Below are 21,845 nucleotides of genomic sequence, written 5' to 3'. Positions count from 1 at the left end.
TTTATGACCTAAGGGAAAGGGGGATCAGTAACCAAGATGGGTTGGGGCGGGCGTGTCACTAAGCCTGTAGTTTAACCTGGAATGAAGCTTCCCCCTTGGCTTCAACAGCCAAACACCTATTATGAACCAGAGATTAGAGACACTGCAGTTACAAGGGAGTCTGCAGTGTGATAAATTCTAATTTCATTCCATTTTTTTCTAGTCCTTAAAGGAAAGAAGTTAAGTCTTCCAATGCCCATTTGAGGGCCTGAGATGATTCTACACCTTAACAAGGACACAGAGCAAGCTATTTGAAATGTTCTCCTGGATGACTTGGGCCAAGTGTTAAAATGAGAAAAATGCTTAGTGTGGATTTCAGCAAAGCACTGATCTATCTAGAAGACGTTCTCCCGTCCCTTAAATTATAGCACCAATAAAAAGTTTAGGCCAATTAACACAAGCATGGTGCCTCACATCAACTGTGTATAAAGAAATATTAGGTGTTTAATCCATGGATGGGTCAAATAAACCATTGCTCCCTAAAGTCTTAGCATGACCCTCACGCTAACAGTCAATCCCATCCGGAAAGAAGTCTGTGTATAAGGCAAATGTCCCCAAAGATCAGCCTTAAAGTATTAGCATGTTGTTGTGATTTTCACTTTCCAGATAGAAGACTAAGTTTAGGGAGTGATACAGAGGTGATCTAGTCTTAATGGGAGTGAAATGTCATTTTACTTTCAACCTGCCTTCAGGCCATAAGTGAAAGCCAAATTCATTAGCTTTGGTTAGACCTAAGTAGTTTCCTTCCTCACTTTTACAATGGACTTGGGTCTTGCTATAGCTCACAGCAGCTCCATACAGTACTTTGATCCCACCTAGGTGGGTACCGCTACCATGACCACCATTTACCAATAAGGAAACAAATGCCCAAGCCTTTACCTACTAGATGCCCAGCTAGGTGCCCAGCCTTGCTTTGTGACTCAAATTCTTCCATTAAAATCAATCAGTCCCACCTCCCTTTCACATTTTTAGGTGCTAAGGGGATTACTCAATCTGACGTCCCCAAACTTGAAGTAAATAAAAACTGTTAATAAAACTACCACTGGACTACAGTCAGATAATTTTCAAGCAATAAAAAGTTCACGCCTTATTGTCAACAGTGTTTTATTTATACCTACAAAAGAAAACAAGATGGTATCAAAAGGACAATTTACAAACTAAGAATAGTAACATAGCTCTTAGCATCCTGTGCCTGAACATCACACATCTACAAATCTTTCAAGTCTTAACGCAACAGGAATGTGTTCAGAGACCAGCAACACATGAATAGAGCACTGATCCCAAGCAAAAAGCCACCAACCTTTTAGATGAGAGAAGTCCACACAATGAATTGTTAGGGAGGAATTGGGGAGAAGCAGCCCCACAGCTTTATATTGAAATCCTTTCCCTAAATGACTTTCAACCATGACTGCAATAATAACTAGCGTCACATGAGGACTCTTCTGCTCATGTTCTGAAGCAAAGGCAGAACGTGAATTACGAGTGACAAAGAAGCAGAAGAGTTACTCTAAAGCTATATATGAAAGACTCTGCTAGATTTCAGCTGTGCTCAGGCCACAATAGCTTTTGAGATTTGGAATATGCTGTTATTCTGACTTTATGACCACAGCATCCCTGGGGGGAAAAGGGTTGGCAAGCAGCAGACCAAATACCACTTGCCTACCCAGAGACCTTTCCCACAAAGCTGCATTAAGACCTGCAAGAGAGTAAGAAGGACAACCCTTGTGGTGGCACCTCTGTTTAAAAATAATCAGAATTCTGGTGTACAAAGAAATGTCTACAATGGACTGGTCAATGCTTAGACCAAAAAAAAAAAAATAATAATTTTTTTTTTTCTTTTTCAGGGGTGAGGGGGCACTTTGGTTCGAAAGCACAGAGCAGTTTTGCCAAATTTTCCTGTGCCTACCATCCTCCCTCAGCCTCAACTTCTCGAAGGGGGAAAAAAAGAGTATAGTTAAAGAAAAAGTGTGTGTGGGGGGATGGGGGACAACAAGTTCTCACATGCGTACATTTCAGCTTATGCTGACAACCTACCTGTATGTTGCACATTCAACCATACTTTTCAGAACCCCTCAGAAACCATCCCTTTTCTCTCCCTGAAGAATTTTTTAAAAACAACAAAACAAAAAACAAAAAAAAACCTCAAGTATTTAGATATTACAAACCAGCAAGCACCCTCAGTCCTTAGCCAAAGGATGCAGTGGAGCCTTCCCCCTTTAACTACATTGTTAACCAACAATACCAGTAACAGCATAAAAAATTAATAGTCCAACACTGGATATGGAAGAGGGTTCTGGGGTCGTCTGATCTCCTTGTCCTGTCCTGTTACAGTGAACACACAAGAGCAGAAAATCCTTTCTAGGCTCATGTGCTATAGGAAGTCTCAGTAAAACAGTATCACTACTGGAAGGGGACGAACTCACCTACCTTCAGGAGGAAGAAAAGTGAGGACGTGGGCTTAGTCCTCTGTAACTTTTCTTAAGCACTACCTACCTGTAAAAAGCTGAGTGCAAAAGGATGCTGAAGAAAATTTGCATCCAAGAGCTGTTACAAAGCACTGCAGAGAAGAGTATGAAGAGAATTAAGAGCTTTCTTAACAGACCCCAAAGGTTCTTTATTCAAGATAATTTGGCCAAAAGGGCTGAGTAGCTAGCAAAGAGGTGCTTTTGTATTCTAGCTCTACAACTGAGATATAAAGAAAATTTGCCACTGAGTATATTCGGTTTATAATTAAAGGTGGTTTTTACACTGTAGGTGGATGCATACTTAACTGGTTATTTAACTAACTGGTTAATAAATTTTCAGTGAGCATTTATGTTCATTCTGCTCAGAGCAGCTATCTAGTTGGAAAATGAATTTCACAGATGGTCCCTGGTTATGTGGGGAAGAAAAATAGGCAGCTTCCACCCAGATGCTGAGAGGCTACATTTAACCATTGCAATAAACACTTGGGGTTTTTAATTTAAAAGATACACTTAAGAAACTCAGACTCAGCAATTCAATGTCTAACCTGACTAAAATGGTTATTTTTCAGTAACTGGGAAGGGGCAAGGTGGAATATAAGGGAGACAAAACCAATTAGGAATTTTTTTAAACTGTCAAATGCACTTAAACAAGCAATCAGCCAAAATGACAATGGCAAAGCATTGTCTTAGAAACTCATCAGGCCTGAGGAACATTAAAAAGCATTACAGAAAATGTGCAGGGAATTCCCTCTTGGTTTTCTAACCCAGTAATGAGAGCAATCTAAAGCACAGATGCCATCTTCTTCTGCAGAATTCAACCCTCTACCCTCCCCCCTACCCCAACTCAGGACAACAACAAAAAAATGGGCTCCCACAAAAGGGCCTAATACCTTACTTTTTCTTTTAAGATGAAAAATAGCTCAAGTATCCTCAACATGCAAGAAGTTGGGGAAAAAAAAAAAAATCTCTTCCAGTCGGCTATATATATATGTTTTTTTACAAAATCTGTTATTACAGACTGGATCATTTTGGCGGACAGAAGAAACCTGGCAGTGAATTCTAACTAATCTGCATGAAAGACAAATCACAATGGTTGGGAAAAAAAATAAAAAAGAAAAAGAAAGAAAAGGGGAAGAGAAAAAAAGGGGAAAGACAGCGTTCCTTTAAATGTAGTAAGTCTGCACAAGTCACTACCACTTGAGTGGTTTCATTTACGTGAAGGAGGAGGGGGAGGAGGAGGAGGGGGGTATTGGTAGGCAGTCTGCCCCATGTAACCTATCATATTGGTAGCTCCTGGAGGCTGTGCAAACTGTTGTGACATCAGTGGCTGTGGCTGCTGCCCAGACCGGCCTATCCCACTAAACTGCTGGCTAGAGCTCTGTGAACTTCTCCCAGTTGAGGTGGTGCTACTAGCCCCATAAGTGCCAGCGCCATATTCTTGGGCTGTATAGCCACTGGTGCCATAAGCAGCTGCCCCATAGGTGCCTTGACCATAGGTGTATTGGCCTGCTTGTGCTCCAAAGGCAGAATTTGGACTTCCATAGCCACTGCCGTTAGCATAACCGGCTCTATCGGTTTCACTACGATCCCGATAGCTCGCAGAGTCTCTCCGGCCACCATCCTTGACTCCTCGAAGCCTCCGGTCACACTCATCCTGATACATCAGATTGGGATTGTTGGCTGAAGAAGTGGTCCGGTATCGAGAACGACCTCCTAAGGGGAAGACACGAGGTATCTTTAATGCCAGATACACAATCCAAATGCAACCAGATGTAAAAACTCTACAACACAAAAGTATTCAATGCTCTTTGTTGATCTTTTAACTAGGCCAGCCTCCAAATTACTTTAAAACTATATCCATAATCTGATTCTTTAATAGCACATATTCAGAAAAAATGGTGAATATTAAAGGTCATTCAACTTGTCACCGTTTTAGGTCCTTTTTCCCTTTGAGGATTTACTGAGAAATACAATCTTCAAAATGCAGGAACAATGGTAGAAAAGTTTAGGTGACTTACCACAAGTTAAAGAACAAAGACAAGCAGCTAAGTTCAGATTACCCTACCAGGACCCTCTACTAGTGGGTTCTCTATGTTGTTTTGTGGACCTAAATGCATCAGAATTACCTCACAAGCTTTAGGATCCTAGGTTCAATTCCAAACCCACTTAAAAACCAAAAAACTTGTTATTTTAAAAACTTCTTGGGTGATTTTAATGGCTTCAGCATGCAATAAGTTTGGGACAAAATAATTCCAAACTGGTATGGTAGTCAAGCCCTGATCCAAGTATATTTGCAACTATCCAATTTTCAGATCCATTAATTATGCCTGTTTCTACTACCATAAAATGGTGTAAAATTACTCATCTCTTCACCTTAAAAACTGAAAACCTAATATACTACACTAAGGCTTTTGAAGGTATTAAAAGCAATCAGAATTCAGCTTAATTCTGAACATGTACCATGTACTTCAAAACACAAAGGCCAGTTTTATAATACTGCCTATGGAAATACTGGACAATCTCCACAGCCCCCACCTCGCAACCTTCAATATGGGCTTACTTAAGAGAGACTATGAAAAACTAGTCATCACTGTCCTTTGTTATTAAGCAACATACTCAAAAGCTTTCAACAGGACTTAAAAAACAAAAAGATACCTTGGTAGTACCTGGAAAACTCCAGGACTTACCCTTACCCCCTCCTCCGCCGCCTCCTCTGTGGTCCACCAACTGCATCAGTTTTGGGTTGATAGCCTGGTTAGCCTCTTCCAGCACTTTGATCAGCTCTCTGGCCTGCTTTAGGTTCCCTGGGGTGAAGAAGGTGTAGGCGGTGCCCTTGTTGGTGCTACGGGCTGTTCGGCCAATACGGTGCACATAATCCTCTGAGCTGTTTGGATAGTCATAGTTGATCACAAACTTGACATCTTCCACATCTTCAAAGCCAACGATGAGTCAGTGTGCAGGTTGATGTAGCAGGGAAAGAGAAGGTAAAGGACATGCCAACAACAGGTGGGAAGCACGAATGCAGATGACAGCAAGAGGAAAGAAGACTAAGTTAGTAACCACACTGAACATGAACAAAAAAAGACTCATCCCAACAGAGTAAAAGAGGATGAATGATTCTTGGGACATGCACAGGAAGTGGCATCTTTATCAGCTGTAAAATCCTAAGGGAATCCCATCCAACCATCCAAACTCCTGCCTCTTCTTTATTTTAACCAATAGACCGGCAGGAATCGTATCCAATTCCAGCTCCTTTTCCAAACTGGAAATGTAGAAGCAAAGTGGTTACCACCGATAAGGTACAAGGTCAAATTACTTCTACTCTGTTGGGAGAAGCCTGGCAAAATCTACCAGTAATATAACAAACTTACCTTTAAACCAGTCACAGAGCAAAATGAAAAAAGAAACTTCATATACTTTATTACTACATTTTCAAGGAGATTTAATTGAAATATTTAGATTAAAAAATGTTTTGCTCTTGTATTTTAAAAAACTGATCAGAGGCAAAGTTAAGTACACACCTATTTTCCTTTGCAAAATTATCCAAATTATCTTTTCCCCTTTTAATTACCGCAAGAGCACATTACACTAAAATTTCACTGTACTACCAAGCCCAGCTCTGCCAAATAAGGTTTGTTTTTTTTTTTTTTCTCAACTCAAGGTTATTTCAACTCAGTACTTGCTTCAATTATCAAAGATGGTCTACATAACCTGGGAAATTAAATAGCCAAAGAGGGTGGGAAAAACCATGAAACCTTGAGACACTTTAATGTTCTATCCACTGCTGGGAATTGGGTTGAATAACCTCCTAATGCTTAAAGTATGTAAATGTTAGTGTAATGCTTTCAGCTAAATGTTTATTTTTACCTACTTAAACAAACAAATCTATTATAACAAAGAATCCTAATGTTTTGTGGAAAAAAATCTGCATTTTACAAAGAATATTCAGAAAATATCCTAGATAAAACACAGATTTTTGTGATATAAATAATTAAAAAACATTCTCTGTTTGTTACCAGACCGATGCACACTCCCTCCTCCTTTGGGAAACCGCTGCAGCCGATCCCGTCTCTTTGCCTTTTATTTTTGGCGGCCTCCTTTCGAAAACTCCGCCTTCTGACACGGGACCACTGGAGCGCGGGGAGCATGCATCAAGGGTCCGTGGCAGTGAGAAGTCCCCACACACGCTCGCTCTGTGAACTGGCTTAGATGCTTCTCTGTAGCCCCATTTGGTTGCCAAGCGCCGGAGAACCTGGGTTCGGGTAAAAATTTCAGGTCCTCCAACGCCTCCCCCAAGGATAATTGGGGTGATTGTAGAAAAAAATAATTAATAAAAAAATGTAAGTTACATCCAAAGGGTCAGACTGCATCTATTGCCCAGACTGGATTAATTTCAGGGGAAAGGGGAGATGATTAAAAAAAAAAAAAAAAATTCAGCTGTTGTTAAAGGGCCTGTGAAGAAAGGGGCATTATGTCTGTTTCTTATTACAATAAAGGCTCCTCAGTCTTTACTGACCCCTAAAGTCCTGAAATCACACCAGAAAGACGAGAAGGCAGTTATCACAGGGGGCAGCGTGAGTCTCCGGCTAGAGTCGTTGATGCAACAAAGGAAAAACAAAAAGGTACGGGGCCAGGATGGACGGAAGATGGGGGGATGGGAAATTATGCTCCACAGCCACATCTTCAGAGCTAGGATAATGCTCCTTAGTCCCATGGTGTCTGACCACGAGCAGTAGAGCAAGTTGAAGGACTGCAGTGAATGCACAGCTGTGTGCTTTCCTTGCAGAAAGCATGGAAGACTGGAGTCGGCAGTTCAGAAACTAAGACTTGGGAGTATCTCTGGAGGGGTTCAATAAGGGACAGACATGGTGCCAGTTCTTCATACTAGAAAGGGTGTCCTGTGTGTATACACATAGAGCTGGCTGAGGGCACATAGGAGCAAGCGCAGAATTTGGTTTTCTCCAGTCAAGCCTGCCCTGATGTTATTTGTGCACTGCCACAATATTATCTTGTTGCCTTTAGAGAAGATGCCGTAGCAGGGTAAGAAACTGAAAAGTTCATGTTTGGGCTAGCTGCCTAGGATAACAACTTTTTGAGTGACAAGCCCTATGACATGGCCTGGATATCCAATCGCTAACTGGGAGGGACTGAAACTAGCCAATAGGCTCATCTAGAGCTGCTTCGGGCCGATGTAGATTTGCCTCGGCCATGTACTGAGTGAGCTGCAGCTGATATCAAAGCTTCTGTTAAAAAACAAAACAAAATAAATTTCAATACTTTTTAGTTTCACAGTGTGTAGTTTCAACAAAAAAAAAAAGGAAAAATTAAAACTATCCCAGTGGAAAGGGAATAGTGGCTTCCTGAGGATGACTATCATAAAACTATGGGAAGTGAAGAACTTACCTGAAGGGAACATTTAAGAGGCCATCGCTCGACAGGAAGTGAAAAAAGGCCTGGTGACTCAGCTGAAAATTGCACCCCTGTCTGTGAGGTAGAAGCCTTCACTTTCCAGGATCTTGTAGGACCTTGGTCAGCATTCTGCCATTTTGGTGGGTTTTCCCCCTCCTTTTGATTTTTATGAGGCAGCAAACAAAGGGGCCCAAAACAAGCACTGATGCTGAGTAACAAGAAACAGACTCAGGTACCTTCCCTCTCCCCGCACTTGCATGAGTGGGGGTGGGATGAAGAGTCTAAGTCATTCTAATGGTAGCCAATTGATTTGGTTTAGAAATGCAAGGGGGAAAGGAACAAATATTTTTAATTGTCTAGGCAAGATGCACAAAGAAGCTACCAGCACATAGCAAGCCTGTTTAAAAACCACCATTACTGAAAGCTTTTGTGTAAACTGCTTTCAGGCCTCAGCCTCTTCTCCCAACAGGCCCAGAGTTCTAACCGCACAGATCCAGACATGACCTCAGAGGGCAGAGACAATTTTCAGTCATGGCTGCAGGTCACCACCTCTGAAGGAGGGAATGATGAGTGCAATGTATAAAAAGCTTTCACTCCTTTGTATTCCAGTTGAACATTTATCCTCTTTATGTTAAGTATTACAAGGGAATATGGTACTTCTCACCTTACTAGGCAAGAAATTAAATATGTCAATTTTGATAGAAATGTCATCTTTTTTTAATTTAAAGTTTTGAGTTATACCTGTTTACCTCAGAATAATGGGATAAAGTACCCCAAGATAGTTCTATATAACTCTTAAATTATAATGGGTGGAAAACTCCAAAAGAACACGAGCTTCAAATTAAGTTCTTAAATTGGAAGACAGCACACCGATAATAGGAACACGGGTGGGAAGAGGGGTAACTGAGTGTCCATAATAATTTTACATCAGTAAATAAAATTGGGCAATGTAGATTTAATTGCTGAATGATAACATACTTATAGACTTATTAAATCCCAACAATACATTATGTTAGCATTCACAGAATTGGACCTCACATACACATCTAGCACAAATAGATGCTATAGGGAGAAGAACAATTGTGGAAACCAGTTTCTAATAGCTTAGGTTCAATTAGGCTCATTCTACAGCCAGAAAATAGAATAAAACCAAGAAGCAGCTGAGCTGTTCAACTGAATGTCTCCTGTCCCCTCTAAATGAACAGTCATGCCTAGGCCTTGCTGAAGACCAAAGCCTGTTTGTCAGGAGCAGGAAGAGACTTTGAAAATAAAAGGAAAAAAAAAAGAAAAAAAAAAAAAGAAAACCACAAAAAAAATAAATAAATAAAAAAATAAACAGTTGTGGGGGGGGGAATCACGCTTTATATTCTTCTCTTTTGAATATTTATCTAAACACACATATATACAACTCTAATTTGAAATGACAAACAAATCTTTAAACCAAAAGATACATATACCATTGACAGAGACACCTATCTATACAAACCTAGCCCACGGGAGGCTACATCTGTGGCAATGAGGATGGGAGCCTTTCCTGAACGGAACTCTGTAAAACAAGCATAGTACCACAAAAGTCAAGTTACCCAATCAAGGATAAAGTATTATCTTTATAAAATAACCATGCAAACATTCCTAGCTATCTGGCCTTTTACTCTACCATGTTCAACTTCAAATAATGGTGCCAGAACATAACAAGTTCTTAAAAGATTAAATTCAAGGGAAATAGTACTTCTATGAAAATCTTTATTATACTCACTTTAGCATATGAACAACAGACAAGAAGCTACCCCTAATAATCAAGTACTATTAAAATTGTATAACAATTTGAAACAAAATTAAAACGAGCTAGAAAAAAAAAAAAAAAAAAACGAGCTAGAATTTTTTCCCCTTAAATTATGCATAACCGTGAAATGAAATAAATTTACTTTCCTAATGAAATAAAACCAAAAGTAGCAGGAGAGGAAACAAGTTTAAAAGATGTGGAATGAAAGGAGAAACCCTACTTTCTTCTGTGAAGTAACAGGCAATATGTATTAGTCTTTGCCCCCAGGTCCTGGCCGTGAGTTCCTAAAACCCTTGTACACAGAGATGCTAGGAGAGCCTTTTATTCTTAGTCTTTGACCTTGCCTGGTTCCTGACACAGAGACCCCAAGTCCCTCAGAATTTCCTGAATGATTAGAGTGTCTTTTGTGCTGAGGCATTGCTTGGTGGAATCCCGGAGAACTTCAGGATGGGTTATCACAGAGACCAAGCCATGATTATATGAGCTTGGAACTTTCAGCCCTACGCCCTACCCTTGGAGAACGGGAGAGGACTAGAGATTGAATTAATAATCAATCAGGCCTATACTATGAATGAAGCCTGCATAGGACTCCACGCGTAGCGCAGTCAGCTTGAGATTCTCTTGCCCTCTCCCCCCTAACTCACGTGCACGTTTGCTCTCAAATAAACCTTTAAAAAAAAAATCCCAGAAGTATAGGGTTTGGGGAACTCTCTAGGCTGATGAACAGTCTATAAAGACAAGACCTTATTAAATAAAAGGTAGTCTAAATTACAAAAAAAGTGTAAAGAGCCAGCATTAGTGACTTTCAAAGACAGTAGAGATATGCTAAAAAATGTCCCTACTAGTCAATTAACTAGAGCAGAGCTAGGCAAACTCTGGCCTATGCATCAAATCTAGAAATACTATTTTTACTATTTTATTGCAATACAACCAAGCTGATCTTCACATATTGCCTATGTCCATTCTTTTTTGCCGTAATGAGAACCAAATGACTGACAGAAATTCTGTGACTGTGACGATACACCGTTATCGTCTGTAAAGCAGAAAATATTTACTTCTTGATCCTTTACAGAAAGTTTGCCCATCCCTAAAATAGAGTATGGACAATATTTAGTTCTTAACTCACCATTAAGTACCCAATCTCTTTCAGGTTGACTCTTGTCTCCATGGATACACATAGCTGGCCAACTGTCAGAAGAAAAATGACCAATATTTCAGAAAGCTTTAAAAAAAAAGAGAAACTAAACTTTAAAAAGAAGAACTATCACACAGAATTGTGAAGGTTTATTAGGCTACATGAATAGATGACTGTGTCCATCCAAAGAGTAAGGTGCATGACGGGCATTATGAAATATACAATATATATAATACCAATTTAGAAATTCCTACTAAACTATAAATATAAAACCTGAAGCTAATTACCTCAGTGCTGCACTCACCCATCTCTGCGCATCCTTCGAGTGAGGTCATCACAGCGTCTCTTTGTCTCTACAAATATTATTGTCTTATTTTCTTTCTCAGCCATTATTTCCTCCATGAGCTGGATCAACCTGAAAACAAGACCAGCAAAAATGCATTCAGATAAAATCTCCCCACACATTATGTAAAAGCTATGTATACAATATTAATTCCTCAAAACTACAGTACTCTTTTCACATTATCTTCTATACAGCTGTTAACTATCTGAACTGGGATTTAATTCTAAGAATCCAGTACCTCGCTTATAACTACAATATTCTGGAGAATGAGATAAAGAATGGATAGCTGGTAAGCTAGTAATGCTTTTAACATTTTTTGGCCCTCAAAAAATTTCAGGCTTCTTCAATGCTTTAATTTTGGGAGGATTATCAGGAAAAGTTTAACAGCATTATCAAAACAGTAAAATCCCTCTTACTTGTGGTCTTTTTCACTTTCCATGCAGACATCCACAATCTGGAGGATGTTGTGGTTGGCACTCAACTCCAGATTGCCCACGTTGATCTGGGTGTAATCACGAAGGAAATCCTCTGCAAGCTGTCTTACTTCTTTTGGCCAGGTTGCGCTCCACATCAATGTCTGCCTATCAGGCTACCAGGAGAAGAAAGGCTTTCTTTTAGGCTAAGGAACTGTGACAGGAAATGGGAATAAAGACAGTGTATCATCAGTTTTACACACCCTGATTTGGTCAACAATTTTACGGATCTGAGGTTCAAAGCCCATATCAAGCATCCTGTCAGCCTCATCCAGTACAAGGTAAGTACAACGGCGAAGATTTGTCTTTCCTGACTCCAGGAAATCTATCAGGCGCCCAGGAGTAGCTATACAGATCTCAACACCTGTAAAACAAAACCAAAGATATAGCCAACTAAGAATTCCTTATACACTGTCCAAGCCTCAGCAAACTAAGAAGCACCAGCTCTGATGGTTGCATTCAATACTGGAGAGCACTAACTAAAATTTTTTAAAAAGATTTCAGTTGGGCAGCCCAGGTGGCTCAGCGGTTTAGTGTCGCCTTTGGCCCGGGGTCTGATCCTGGAGACCTGGAGCCTGCTTTTCCCTCTGCCTGTGTCTCTGCCTCTCTCTCTGTCTCTCATGAGTAAATAAACAAAATCTTTTAAAATAAATTAAAAAAAAAAAAAAGATTTTAGTTATTTGAGAGAGACAAAGCATGTGCACAAGCAGAGAGAGAGGGGAAAAGCAGGCGTCCTGCTAAGCAGGAAGCCAGAAGTGGGGCTCCATCCCAGGATCCTGGGATCATGACCTGAGCTGAAGGCAGATGCTTAATAGACTGAGCCACCCAGGCACCGCACACTAGTTAAATTTTAACACAATACTTGGGAAAGCAAGATATAGAGATTTATTTATAATCATCAAATCTCCACAAAGTTGGTCTCTGTAAAAACTTTTCCCTTATTAGCAGTTTAACTGTACCTGGGAATTTTTAAGCTGCTGAATTACGGATTTTTTCCAAAAATAATCCACTATTTTCCTCTCCAACTTCATTCATAAAAATTGGTAAGATGAGAAAAACTGTTAATTCTTACATGATATATATATATTTTAAATTACCTCTCTCCAAGTCTCGAATTTGGGGACCTTTGGGAGCACCTCCATAAATGCAAGTACTCTTCAATCTAGAACATTTGCCATAGTCATCAGCCACCTGCTGTACTTGCTGGGCAAGCTCTCTGGTAGGAGCCAGAACTAGACACTGAAACAAACACACGTGTTTAAGTCACCATCAAATTAAAAAGGTCATTTAAATTCTTTTTGTATTGTCTAATCTGGTACTTTAAAAATTATGTGAGGGGGTAGGGGAAGACAGTTTAAGACAGCATATGGGAGTGTGATAGAAAACATTTAGCATGTGAAATGATGGTTTACTTTTGATATAGGATTCATTATAGTTTGTGCTTTTTAAGTGGATTTACAGATTGTATTACCTAGTTTTAACTAGGTAAACAACTCTCACAAAATGAACAAGTGACATTAGCCAACGATTAAATTAATTAAATTAAATATTAGTAGAAAACTAGATGAATAAGGAAAGAGCAAAGTAGACATTTTTCTGACTTCTAGTGTAAGCTTTCAGCCAGACACATTAGGTTAAAAACAGTGACTTATAATCAAAACAATACAAAATTAGAAGACTCGTTGAAATAGGTTATTATATACAATATTAACAACAGATCCTGTTCTGTGTAGATCCATGAAATATTACTAATTCAATTAGCTAATTCAACTAGCAATGTGGAATATATCACACATTGCAAAGTTATGTGTGCAAAGTTTTTTGTGACTATTTTGAGACAGTAATAATGTACCTATTTGTAAAGACTTATCAAATCCAAGCTGCAAGCTCGATTATTTTTTTTTAAGATTTTTTTAAAAGTAATCTCTACACCCAACGTGGGGTTCCCAACTCACAGCCCAAGATCAAGAGCTGCATATTCTACTGACTGAGGCAGTCAGGCACCCCTCAATTTTTAAAAAACAGGTAAGAATGTATTAAAAATGTTTGATAACCACTCCACACATTTTACAGGAAATAGCAAAAGTGAAAATAAACCAGAAAATCATACTGCCCTATAAAAATTTTAAAAGTATTACTTAACCACAAAGAATACATATCCTAAATGTGACTTACATACAAATGGCAGGGATATCATTTTCATACTTCCTTATCCCTCACACCATCATTGAATAATTAAGAATTCTGACTTTACTGCAGAGTAAATGCCTATAGATGAAGGCAGCACACATAGCAGTTAAGAGTAAGACTATTTAAAAAAAAAAAAAAAAGAGTAAGACTATTCAAAATCAAACTCAGCCATTTAACAGCTATTATGACTTTGTGGACTAATCATTTAATAGCACTGTGTCAAAATTTATCAGTAAGATGGAGACATCACTTCCAGAAAAAGAGGGTGGGTTTGAGAATAAAATCTAAAACACATGTAAAGCACAATGCCTGAAACACAGTTACCATTAAACTGTGATTATTTTTAGAATTATAAATACACTTACAATTGGGCCATCTCCTCTTTCCAAGTAGGGCTGGTGGTTAATATGAACAATTGCAGGCAGCAAATACTAGGGAGGGGGGAAAACAATGACAGTCTTATTCCAAAAGTAAGCCATTATTTTAAGTTACCATAGTTAATTGATAATGCCTAACCACAAAAATGAAAACAGAACTCTCAACTGTTACACGTATGTGCAATGTAAATTTGAACACAACGTACTCACACATTCCCCATACCTAAGAAAGCTGAAACTACCTACACTATCTGAATTAGAATTTTTAAAAAATATTTTATTTACTTATTTTGAGAGAGAGGGGGAGAGTGAGCAAGAAAGCATGAATGGAAGGGGGAGGGGCCGAGGGAGAAGGAGGCTCCCCACTGAGCAGCAAGCCTGATGTGGAGCTTGATCCCAGGACCCTGAGATCATGACCTGAGCTAAAGGCAGACACTTAACTGACTGAGCCACCCAGGAGCTGCTGAATTAGAATTTTTAAAGAATGAATGGTGACTCAGCAGTTGAGCCTTGGGCTCAGGTCATGATCCTGGGGTCCTGGGATCAGAGACCCACATCAGGTTCCTGCAGGAAGCTTGCTTCTCCCTCTGCCTGTGTGTCTGCCTCACTCTCTCTCATGAATAAATAAAATCTTAAAAAAAAAAAAATTAATGGGATAATCTGCAAAATAAGTTACCATAATGTTAACATTCCCTTGCCGGTACATACCGCCAGAGTCTTCCCAGAGCCAGTCTGAGCAATGCCCACCATATCTCGACCACTGAGAGCCAAAGGAAATCCCTGGCACTGAATCGGAGTTGGTTCTGTAAAGTGTTGATCCATCAACACATCCATTACATATTCTGTAAGAGAACAAATGTCAGTGCTTTCAGGTAAAACAAGGACACAGCCAATAGAATTCTAAAAAAAATCCATTCAGCTCATCAAAGGAAAGATTTACCCAGCTTCATATCTCCAAGAGAAGTGCTGTTTTTTTCTTTAGTTACTGAATCTCTGATCTGCTGGCTATCTCAGAGGACTATTGCCCTAGTTATCTACTCTTCCCTTCAATACTTAAAAACTATTGCCCTAAAGTCTCTAATACAGCATGGGCACATGGTTGTTGGTCACGTATTATTTGCCAAGTTATATCCAGCTAGAAAGCAATTTCATGGTTTTCTAAAAGGTAGAGGCAAAACTTCTAGGGGGAAGATGAAAAACTCAAAAAAAGCTTAAAAATAAAAAACATAAGCATAAAAAAACTCTTATGCAACAATACAGCATTTACTTAAAAGTCTTGAAATTTTTAAAGAAGTATATTATTACCTTTATGAAGGGTTTCAACTTGCCTCTTTCAATAAAATCCTAAGCCTGAATCAAAACCTTTAAATAACCCATTATCCATGTTTACCATTCAATAAAATTAACAATTACAATCCTGGACTGAAGAACACTTACGTGGGAAGTTAGCATGATGGAAGGCAAACACAGGTTTAGGACAAACATCTCCCCCTCTCACTGTAATTTCTTTCTTTCGGCGTAGTTCATCAACCTCATACTATGGAAGAAAACGAAGTAAGAAAAATAAGTTACTCTAAACATATAACACTTTATGTTCCAATCAAGATGAACAATTAACTATACAGTTACACTGGAAAATATCTAACACTTCTAATACTGCTTTCATATACATTCAACTTCATTAATTTGCAAAGATCCTCCCAACTTTGAGTTAATGAAGCATGTGAGAAGAGTTCTATTTTCCCCATGAGAAAACAGACACTTAGAAATATTAAAAGAAATTTGCCCAAGGGTCAGAACTAGGATGAGGGATAAACAGTGGAACTTGGACCAAGTGCTTTTTCCATCATTATCTTTTTTTGAACATTTCAATGAGTGGAATCCAAAACAATCACAACAAGGTTAAAAAAACAAGTACATTATGTCAATGTTTTAATGTAGGTGAAAGACAAGATACCTCATATAGTTAAAATCTCATATACGACAAATTGGGAAGCATAGCCAATAAACGAGAACCAAACAATAGATTAGGTAAATATTTAAACTGTTTCCTCATGCAAGTACCAGTAGTCTTAGTAAGAATCTAAGGGAACTACTACACTAGAATAAACATCTAACAGCAGTGAAGTCTGCCTAATGTTAACTTGGTTCATTACTGCGTATAGAAAAAAGGTAAATCCCCCAAACTTACCGGAGTCAGTCTTGCCACTTCTGGATGTTCTACATAAAAATTCTTCTCAAACTTGGGGAGCTCACTCAAATCCCACTTCTTTTTACGTAAACGCTCCCCAGGATTACCAAATTTCTTTGGGGGAAGGCCACCACCACCTCTTGCACCAAATCTAGAAACACCAAAAACTTTTTATTAGTATCTTAAAAGCAATATACCTTGGGTGGCATAAGAACAAGCAAAAAGACTGCTTCCTAGGATACTATCAAGCCCCCTCCAAAGAATATTTTTTTATTCTTACTCAAAAGTATGGAGAAAAAGTCTGTAAAACTTCCTTCACAATCCAGTAACATTGTTACAGGTATGATTACAACAGATAAAAAATTAACAACTCTAAGTTTAGAAATCACTGCAAAGGTTTGAATTTTGATTCTGCCTCTTATGGTACAATTTGAACAATTTAAATTCTTTATACTCCAGTTTCCTCTGTAAAGTAGAAACAACACAACCACTTATTTCAGAGATTGTTGTGAAAATGAAGTGACTAATAAAATCTTTTTTTTAAATTTTTATTTATTTATGATAGTCACAGAGAGAGAGAGAGAGAGAGAGAGAGAGAGAGAGAGAGAGAGAGGCAGAGACATAGGCAGAGGGAGACGCAGGCTCCATGCACCGGGAGCCTGACGTGGGATTCAATCTCGGGTCCCCAGGATCGCGCCCTGGGCCAAAGGCAGGCGCTAAACCGCTGCGCCACCCAGGGATCTCTGAAGTGACTAATATAAAGTGCTCAAAAAAGTATCTGGCAGGGGTGCCAGGGTGGCACTGAGCATCTGATTACCACAGCGTGATCCCAGAGTCCAGGGATCGAGTCCCACATCGGGCTCCCTGTGAGGTGCCTGCTTCTCTGCCTCTCTCTGTGTATCTTTCATGAATAAATAAAATCTTAAAAAAAAAAAAAAAAAGTATCTGGGGGATCCCTGGGTGGCTCAGTGGTTTGGCGCCTGCCTTTGGCCCAGGGTGTGATCCTGGGGTCCCGGGATCAAGTCCCATGTCGGGCTCCCTGCATGGAGCCTGCTTCTCCCTCTGCCTGTGTCTCTGCCTCTCTCTGTGTCTCTCATGAATAAATGAATAAAAAATCTTAAAGAAAAAAAGTATCTGGCATAGTAAGCACTCAGTACAAGTTAGCATAACTGTATTCATTCAACAAATAGTTACTGTACCAGGTACTGGAGATATCAAATCGAATATTCTTACTTAACATTCAGACAGGTAGGCAATGGAAGGCATTAGTTTATGTTTAAATTAAAGGCAACATTGTGGGCAGGGAAAGAATATACTTCAAGCCAAGCTGTCCCATACAGGAAGTTTCTTTAAAACTCTTTATCACTAATTGTGATAAGCACTCCTATTGTCTGCTAATTTAAGGAAAACTACTAGACCCCCTCCCCAAGACTAGCAGGCTACTCTTCACATTTAGTTTAGGCTAATGAATAGCCAGAACTGATTTATGACCTGTCCTTCCTTTTTATCTCCACCTTTACTTTCTTTTTGTTCCCAGGGAAAATAGTACTATTAATGTGACTACAAATTTACCAAAAAAAAAAAAGGAAATCTTCAAGGTTTTACTTATTCTAAGTTTATTCTTTTTATTAATCTAAATCCAACATAGGGTTCAAACTCACCACCCCAAGATCGAGTCACATGCTCCAATGGAGTCTGCCAGGCACCTCTTGTATTAATTAGGTTTTAAAAATTCAAAACAGATTTAAAGCCTATCTTCCACTAGGCGAACTTGTAACATCTTACTTTTCCTAAAACATGAAGATGGTTTTCATTTCTGTATTTCAACCTAGCAAAGTGTGGGGCATTGCTTTGTATACAAATAGTATACACTTACACGATGTTTTCATTCCGTTTCCTTACTCCTGAACACACTGTGAATTTCAATTTAACTTCCTTTTCCCACTCTAACCCACTCATATCATCATCTTGCAGATGGTTCCACTTTATAATCGACAGGCAGTAGCTGTAATATTTCAAAGGGCCTCAATTTCCTGGAATTCAAAGTGTTCCTAAAACTTACTTACCCAGCTAGACATTTCTCTAAATACAAACATACAAAGACTGATAGTGGAAAATTTTCTTGGGACTACTGAGTATCTACACTCAAAGGGCAGAACTTGGTGGATTCCATTTATACTACTTGTTATGAGAAACCAGGAATCAAAAGATATACACACACATGATAGCATCAATGATATCAGGCCCAAACCTCAATACTGAACAAAGACCACCTGCATCAACATCCCTCCTTATAAATGAAGCAACTAACACATATCTATAGAGATCAGCCAAGTCTTTAGATTGTCAGGCTTACAAAGAATTGTAAAGTCAATTTTTAGAGTTTGTCAGCCCAGTTCATACTAATTTATGTGGTTTCTAGATGTTGTTCGAATGCTGCTGCTGCTGCATTCCAATGCTACCCAGACCTTAAGCTAATGATCTACAAGAAAACAGAACTTTGGAAATTAACATTCCTTTTGAGACTTATTCAAAAGGAGAGGTTTTTTCCTATCTCCCTATGGCCTTGACTATTTATCTAAGACATACCATTCTACACTACACATATAATTTGAAACACCTAATTCTTTAAAAATATGCTGTCTTCCACCTTTATAATTAAAGCTTACCTCAAAACTCAAGATAGCCTTTTTTCCTACTCTTGTAGAATTTTTGAGCATTCTTGCCATCCTTCAAAGATGCACATAACCTAATCCCTAGCATACTATACTTACACTCATTAAGTTTAATTTTGCTTTGCAATAAACACAACTCTGAAGATTTATATTAATGTGCAATATCATGCTAGTTTAAATGTACAAGGCACATCACTTTTGGATTTTACATGTACACATATACACTAACCTCACTTTTATTCTCTTCAAAATAATCTATTTCGGCTCTGTAATTGTTAAGAATATAGTAACTCAAAATCATAAATGCAATTTCATGGTAAATGTAGAATTAGGACACAGACATCATGAAAAAGTGCCATTTTGTGTGAAAAGTTTAAAGCTTTAAAAAAAATGTCATCTGATAGTCAATATGGGGTAGAAATATGGATCAGTAATTTACTTTTTCTTCTTTTCAAATAATTTGTTAAAACATGTATATGGTGAAATTAAGTATTAAACCAAACACCTATGGTATGGTAAAGAAACAGAACATGATCAGTACCTTGGTAGCCCTCTGTGCCTATTTCAAGTTTACAAACCCACTACAACTACCATCTTGATTTTTGCTTTTTGGAGTCCGGTCATATACGTATCCTTTTACCACAACTTGCTTTTTCAATGTTTGCTGGTCATCCATTTTGATGCAAGTTTTTTTTTTTTTTCTTCCACGGTTGTGTTACATTCTACTGTAATGAATACCCACCCTTTATCTAGACAGAAGAGTGGTTCCCAATATTTTCATGAACAGTGCTGGTATGAACATTTTTTGTACATGAATGCTGGGGAACACGTACAATGATTTCTCTAGGCTTGTGTCTAGGGTACAAAGCTTAAGAAAGGAATTATTGGGTCATTTTCTACTAGGTAATGTCAAAAATTCTTTGTCTCAAGTGGTTGCACTGAAATTCACTTCTAAATTGAGCTATACTGTGAAACTCTAAGCAAACATTCCACTTCTAGCCCTCCAAATTTAACACTAAGATCAAATATTTTCTTTTCTAACAAGGTATAAACAAAATAATCCTTTTTATTCGGCAATTCAAGTGAATTGAGGTGCTTATGACTAGAGGTCTGGGACTTCTGTATTTGAACCGCAAAAGACAAAAATGTTTGGAGAAAATATCAACAGAACACCTATCACAAAGACACAATTTTACATAGATCTCAATTCCCGAAAACAATGCAAAGTAAAGGCAATTATTATGCCCATCTTCAGTTGAGAAAATAGGCTCACAAAAAGGTCCAGGATCTTGCCCAAGGTCACATATGTATATATATTAATAACTGGCGTTCCATTATTATTTATCCAGAGATAAGACCTTTATTACAAAAAGTTAACAGCACGAACATTCGCATCTCTTAGGCAACTTTTCCCTTTAACTTATGTTAAGATCTGAATCTCAGTATCTGGGAAGAACTTTAATCTTGTTAACTTTCAGCCGTGGCATTATCGCATCGAAACTTTCTAACCAGGCCGAGCAACTAATACTCCAGTCCAACTGGAGAAGAACAGAACACAGGGTGGGAGGGAACCCTACAGTAACCAAAAAAAAACAAACAAAAAAACCCACAAAAAACCCTCCCTCCCCTCCTCAAATAAGATCATTTAGATGGCAAACAATTCCACTGCTTTACTGTCCAAAGTGCTTCCTTCGAATTATCTGAAATACCACTAAAGGGGATTTTAAGATACATTTAAAACTAGAAATCAGCCATTTGGCGTCTAGTTTCCAACTCGATTTCCAGTTCCTTTAGCAGTTATCTCTGGCGACAGATAAGGGAAGCCATTTGGCGTCAAGATTTTCCCAGGCCGAACTCGGAGACCTCCTCCTCTTCTCAGCAAGAACATCCGTGTTTTACAGATGAGCGCTGAGGCCTGGAGAGATCAAATGACTTGCCCAAATCGGCCGGGCCCGGCAGCCGGGCGGCGAGGCGAGGCCAGGCTGGGTCTGCGGCGCTCGGGCCGCCGCTCCGGCTCCCCGCCACGACTGCGGTCCGAAAGGAGGGGCTGGGGCGTCGCCAGGCCGCCCCCCCACGCCGGGTCTCCCGTGATCCCGGGGCGCAGGCCCACCCGCAGGCCCGCACACCAAACCGCTATTATGTCCCAGGTCGCCTCGCCTCCCGGAGTCGGGGGCGTCGCTCCCAGGCCTGCAGTCCGCTCCAGGTCTCCCGCTCGGCGGCAGGCTGCGGTCTCCTCAGGAAACAACCTTCCCCCTCCCCCCGGCCCACGCACACGCGAGGCCTTCCCTCTCCCCCTCCTCCCTTACCCTCCACGGTCACGATCCCGGTCCCGGTCCCCAAAGCCGCCTCCGCGCATGGTCCCAAACGGATAGAGATCTGGGAGCGGGGCACGGATGGCCGGGCTCGGGAGGGCCTGCGGCTCCGGTCTGGTGACGACCGATGGCGGCGGCGCCTCCGCTGTTGGGGCGGCGGCAGGCGCGGCGCTCTCTCGCTCCGACGCGCTGTCTCCCGTCGCAGACGCCACCGTCGCCGCCTCTCTCGTCGGAGACGGGAGCAAAACACAGAGAATCGGGGTTATAAAAACTGTGGGTAGGTTTGGCTACGCTCAAACCCGGCAGTGCCGCGGTTTAGGCGTCTCCTTCCTTCCCAGCGACTGCACAAAATGGCGGCCGGCGCTGAGACTGCTCCAGCTTAACGCTACGTACGTCGGAGACGATACGTAAACAGCGTCTTGGAATAGCCCGAGGGCTTGGCGGAGTACTAAG

General features: G+C 39.9%; 2 protein-coding genes across 4 annotated transcripts in view; one reads left to right on the top strand and one right to left on the bottom strand.

Moving 5' to 3' along the window:
* KDELR3 (KDEL endoplasmic reticulum protein retention receptor 3) overlaps positions 1-2,226 on the top strand; it is an 18,492-nt gene extending 16,266 nt beyond the window's left edge. For both annotated transcript variants that reach the window (XM_035696420.2, XM_025460033.3), the window contains one exon: positions 203-2,226. In XM_035696420.2, coding sequence (XP_035552313.1) covers positions 203-243 — 41 coding nt within the window. In that variant the 3' untranslated portion in view covers positions 244-2,226. The remainder of the gene's footprint in view (positions 1-202) is intronic.
* On the bottom strand, positions 1,127-21,800 carry DDX17 (DEAD-box helicase 17). 2 transcript variants are annotated; one of them, XM_025471758.3, is made up of 13 exons: positions 21,387-21,800; positions 16,406-16,556; positions 15,652-15,751; positions 14,923-15,056; positions 14,203-14,268; positions 12,745-12,886; positions 11,851-12,011; positions 11,591-11,763; positions 11,136-11,246; positions 10,823-10,884; positions 9,400-9,459; positions 5,192-5,434; positions 1,127-4,217 (listed from the first exon to the last, which is right to left on the bottom strand). In XM_025471758.3, the coding sequence occupies exons 1-13, from the start codon at positions 21,434-21,436 to the stop codon at positions 3,712-3,714; spliced, it is 1,959 nt and encodes a 652-aa protein (XP_025327543.3). In that variant the 5' UTR covers positions 21,437-21,800; the 3' UTR covers positions 1,127-3,711. The 2 variants fall into 2 exon arrangements, with proteins under 2 accessions (XP_025327543.3, XP_048971234.1); XM_049115277.1 differs by having other exon boundaries at positions 5,198-5,434.
* Between the last annotated feature and the right edge of the window lie 45 nt (positions 21,801-21,845).

This window comes from Canis lupus, chromosome 10, assembly GCF_003254725.2.
Source record: "Canis lupus dingo isolate Sandy chromosome 10, ASM325472v2, whole genome shotgun sequence".
NCBI lineage: Eukaryota > Metazoa > Chordata > Mammalia > Carnivora > Canidae > Canis > Canis lupus.
The sequence above is the reverse complement of the archived record's forward strand: the minus strand, read 5'-3'. Positions and strand labels throughout refer to the sequence as shown.

What these genes read in the sequence shown, in the direction of transcription:
- DDX17 (XM_025471758.3), bottom strand. Translation starts at nt 21,436, where the DNA reads ATGCGCGGAGGCGGCTTTGGGGACCGGGACCGGGATCGTGACCGTGGA. An exon ending in AAAGAGGAGATGGCCCAATT is followed by an intron (nt 12,887 to 14,202) that starts GTAAGTGTATTT and finishes TGTTTGTTTCAG; the next exon opens with TGTCTAGTTCTGGCTCCTAC. An exon ending in CGGCGGAGGAGGGGGTAAGG is followed by an intron (nt 4,218 to 5,191) that starts GTAAGTCCTGGA and finishes TCTTCCCCTTAG; the next exon opens with GAGGTCGTTCTCGATACCGG.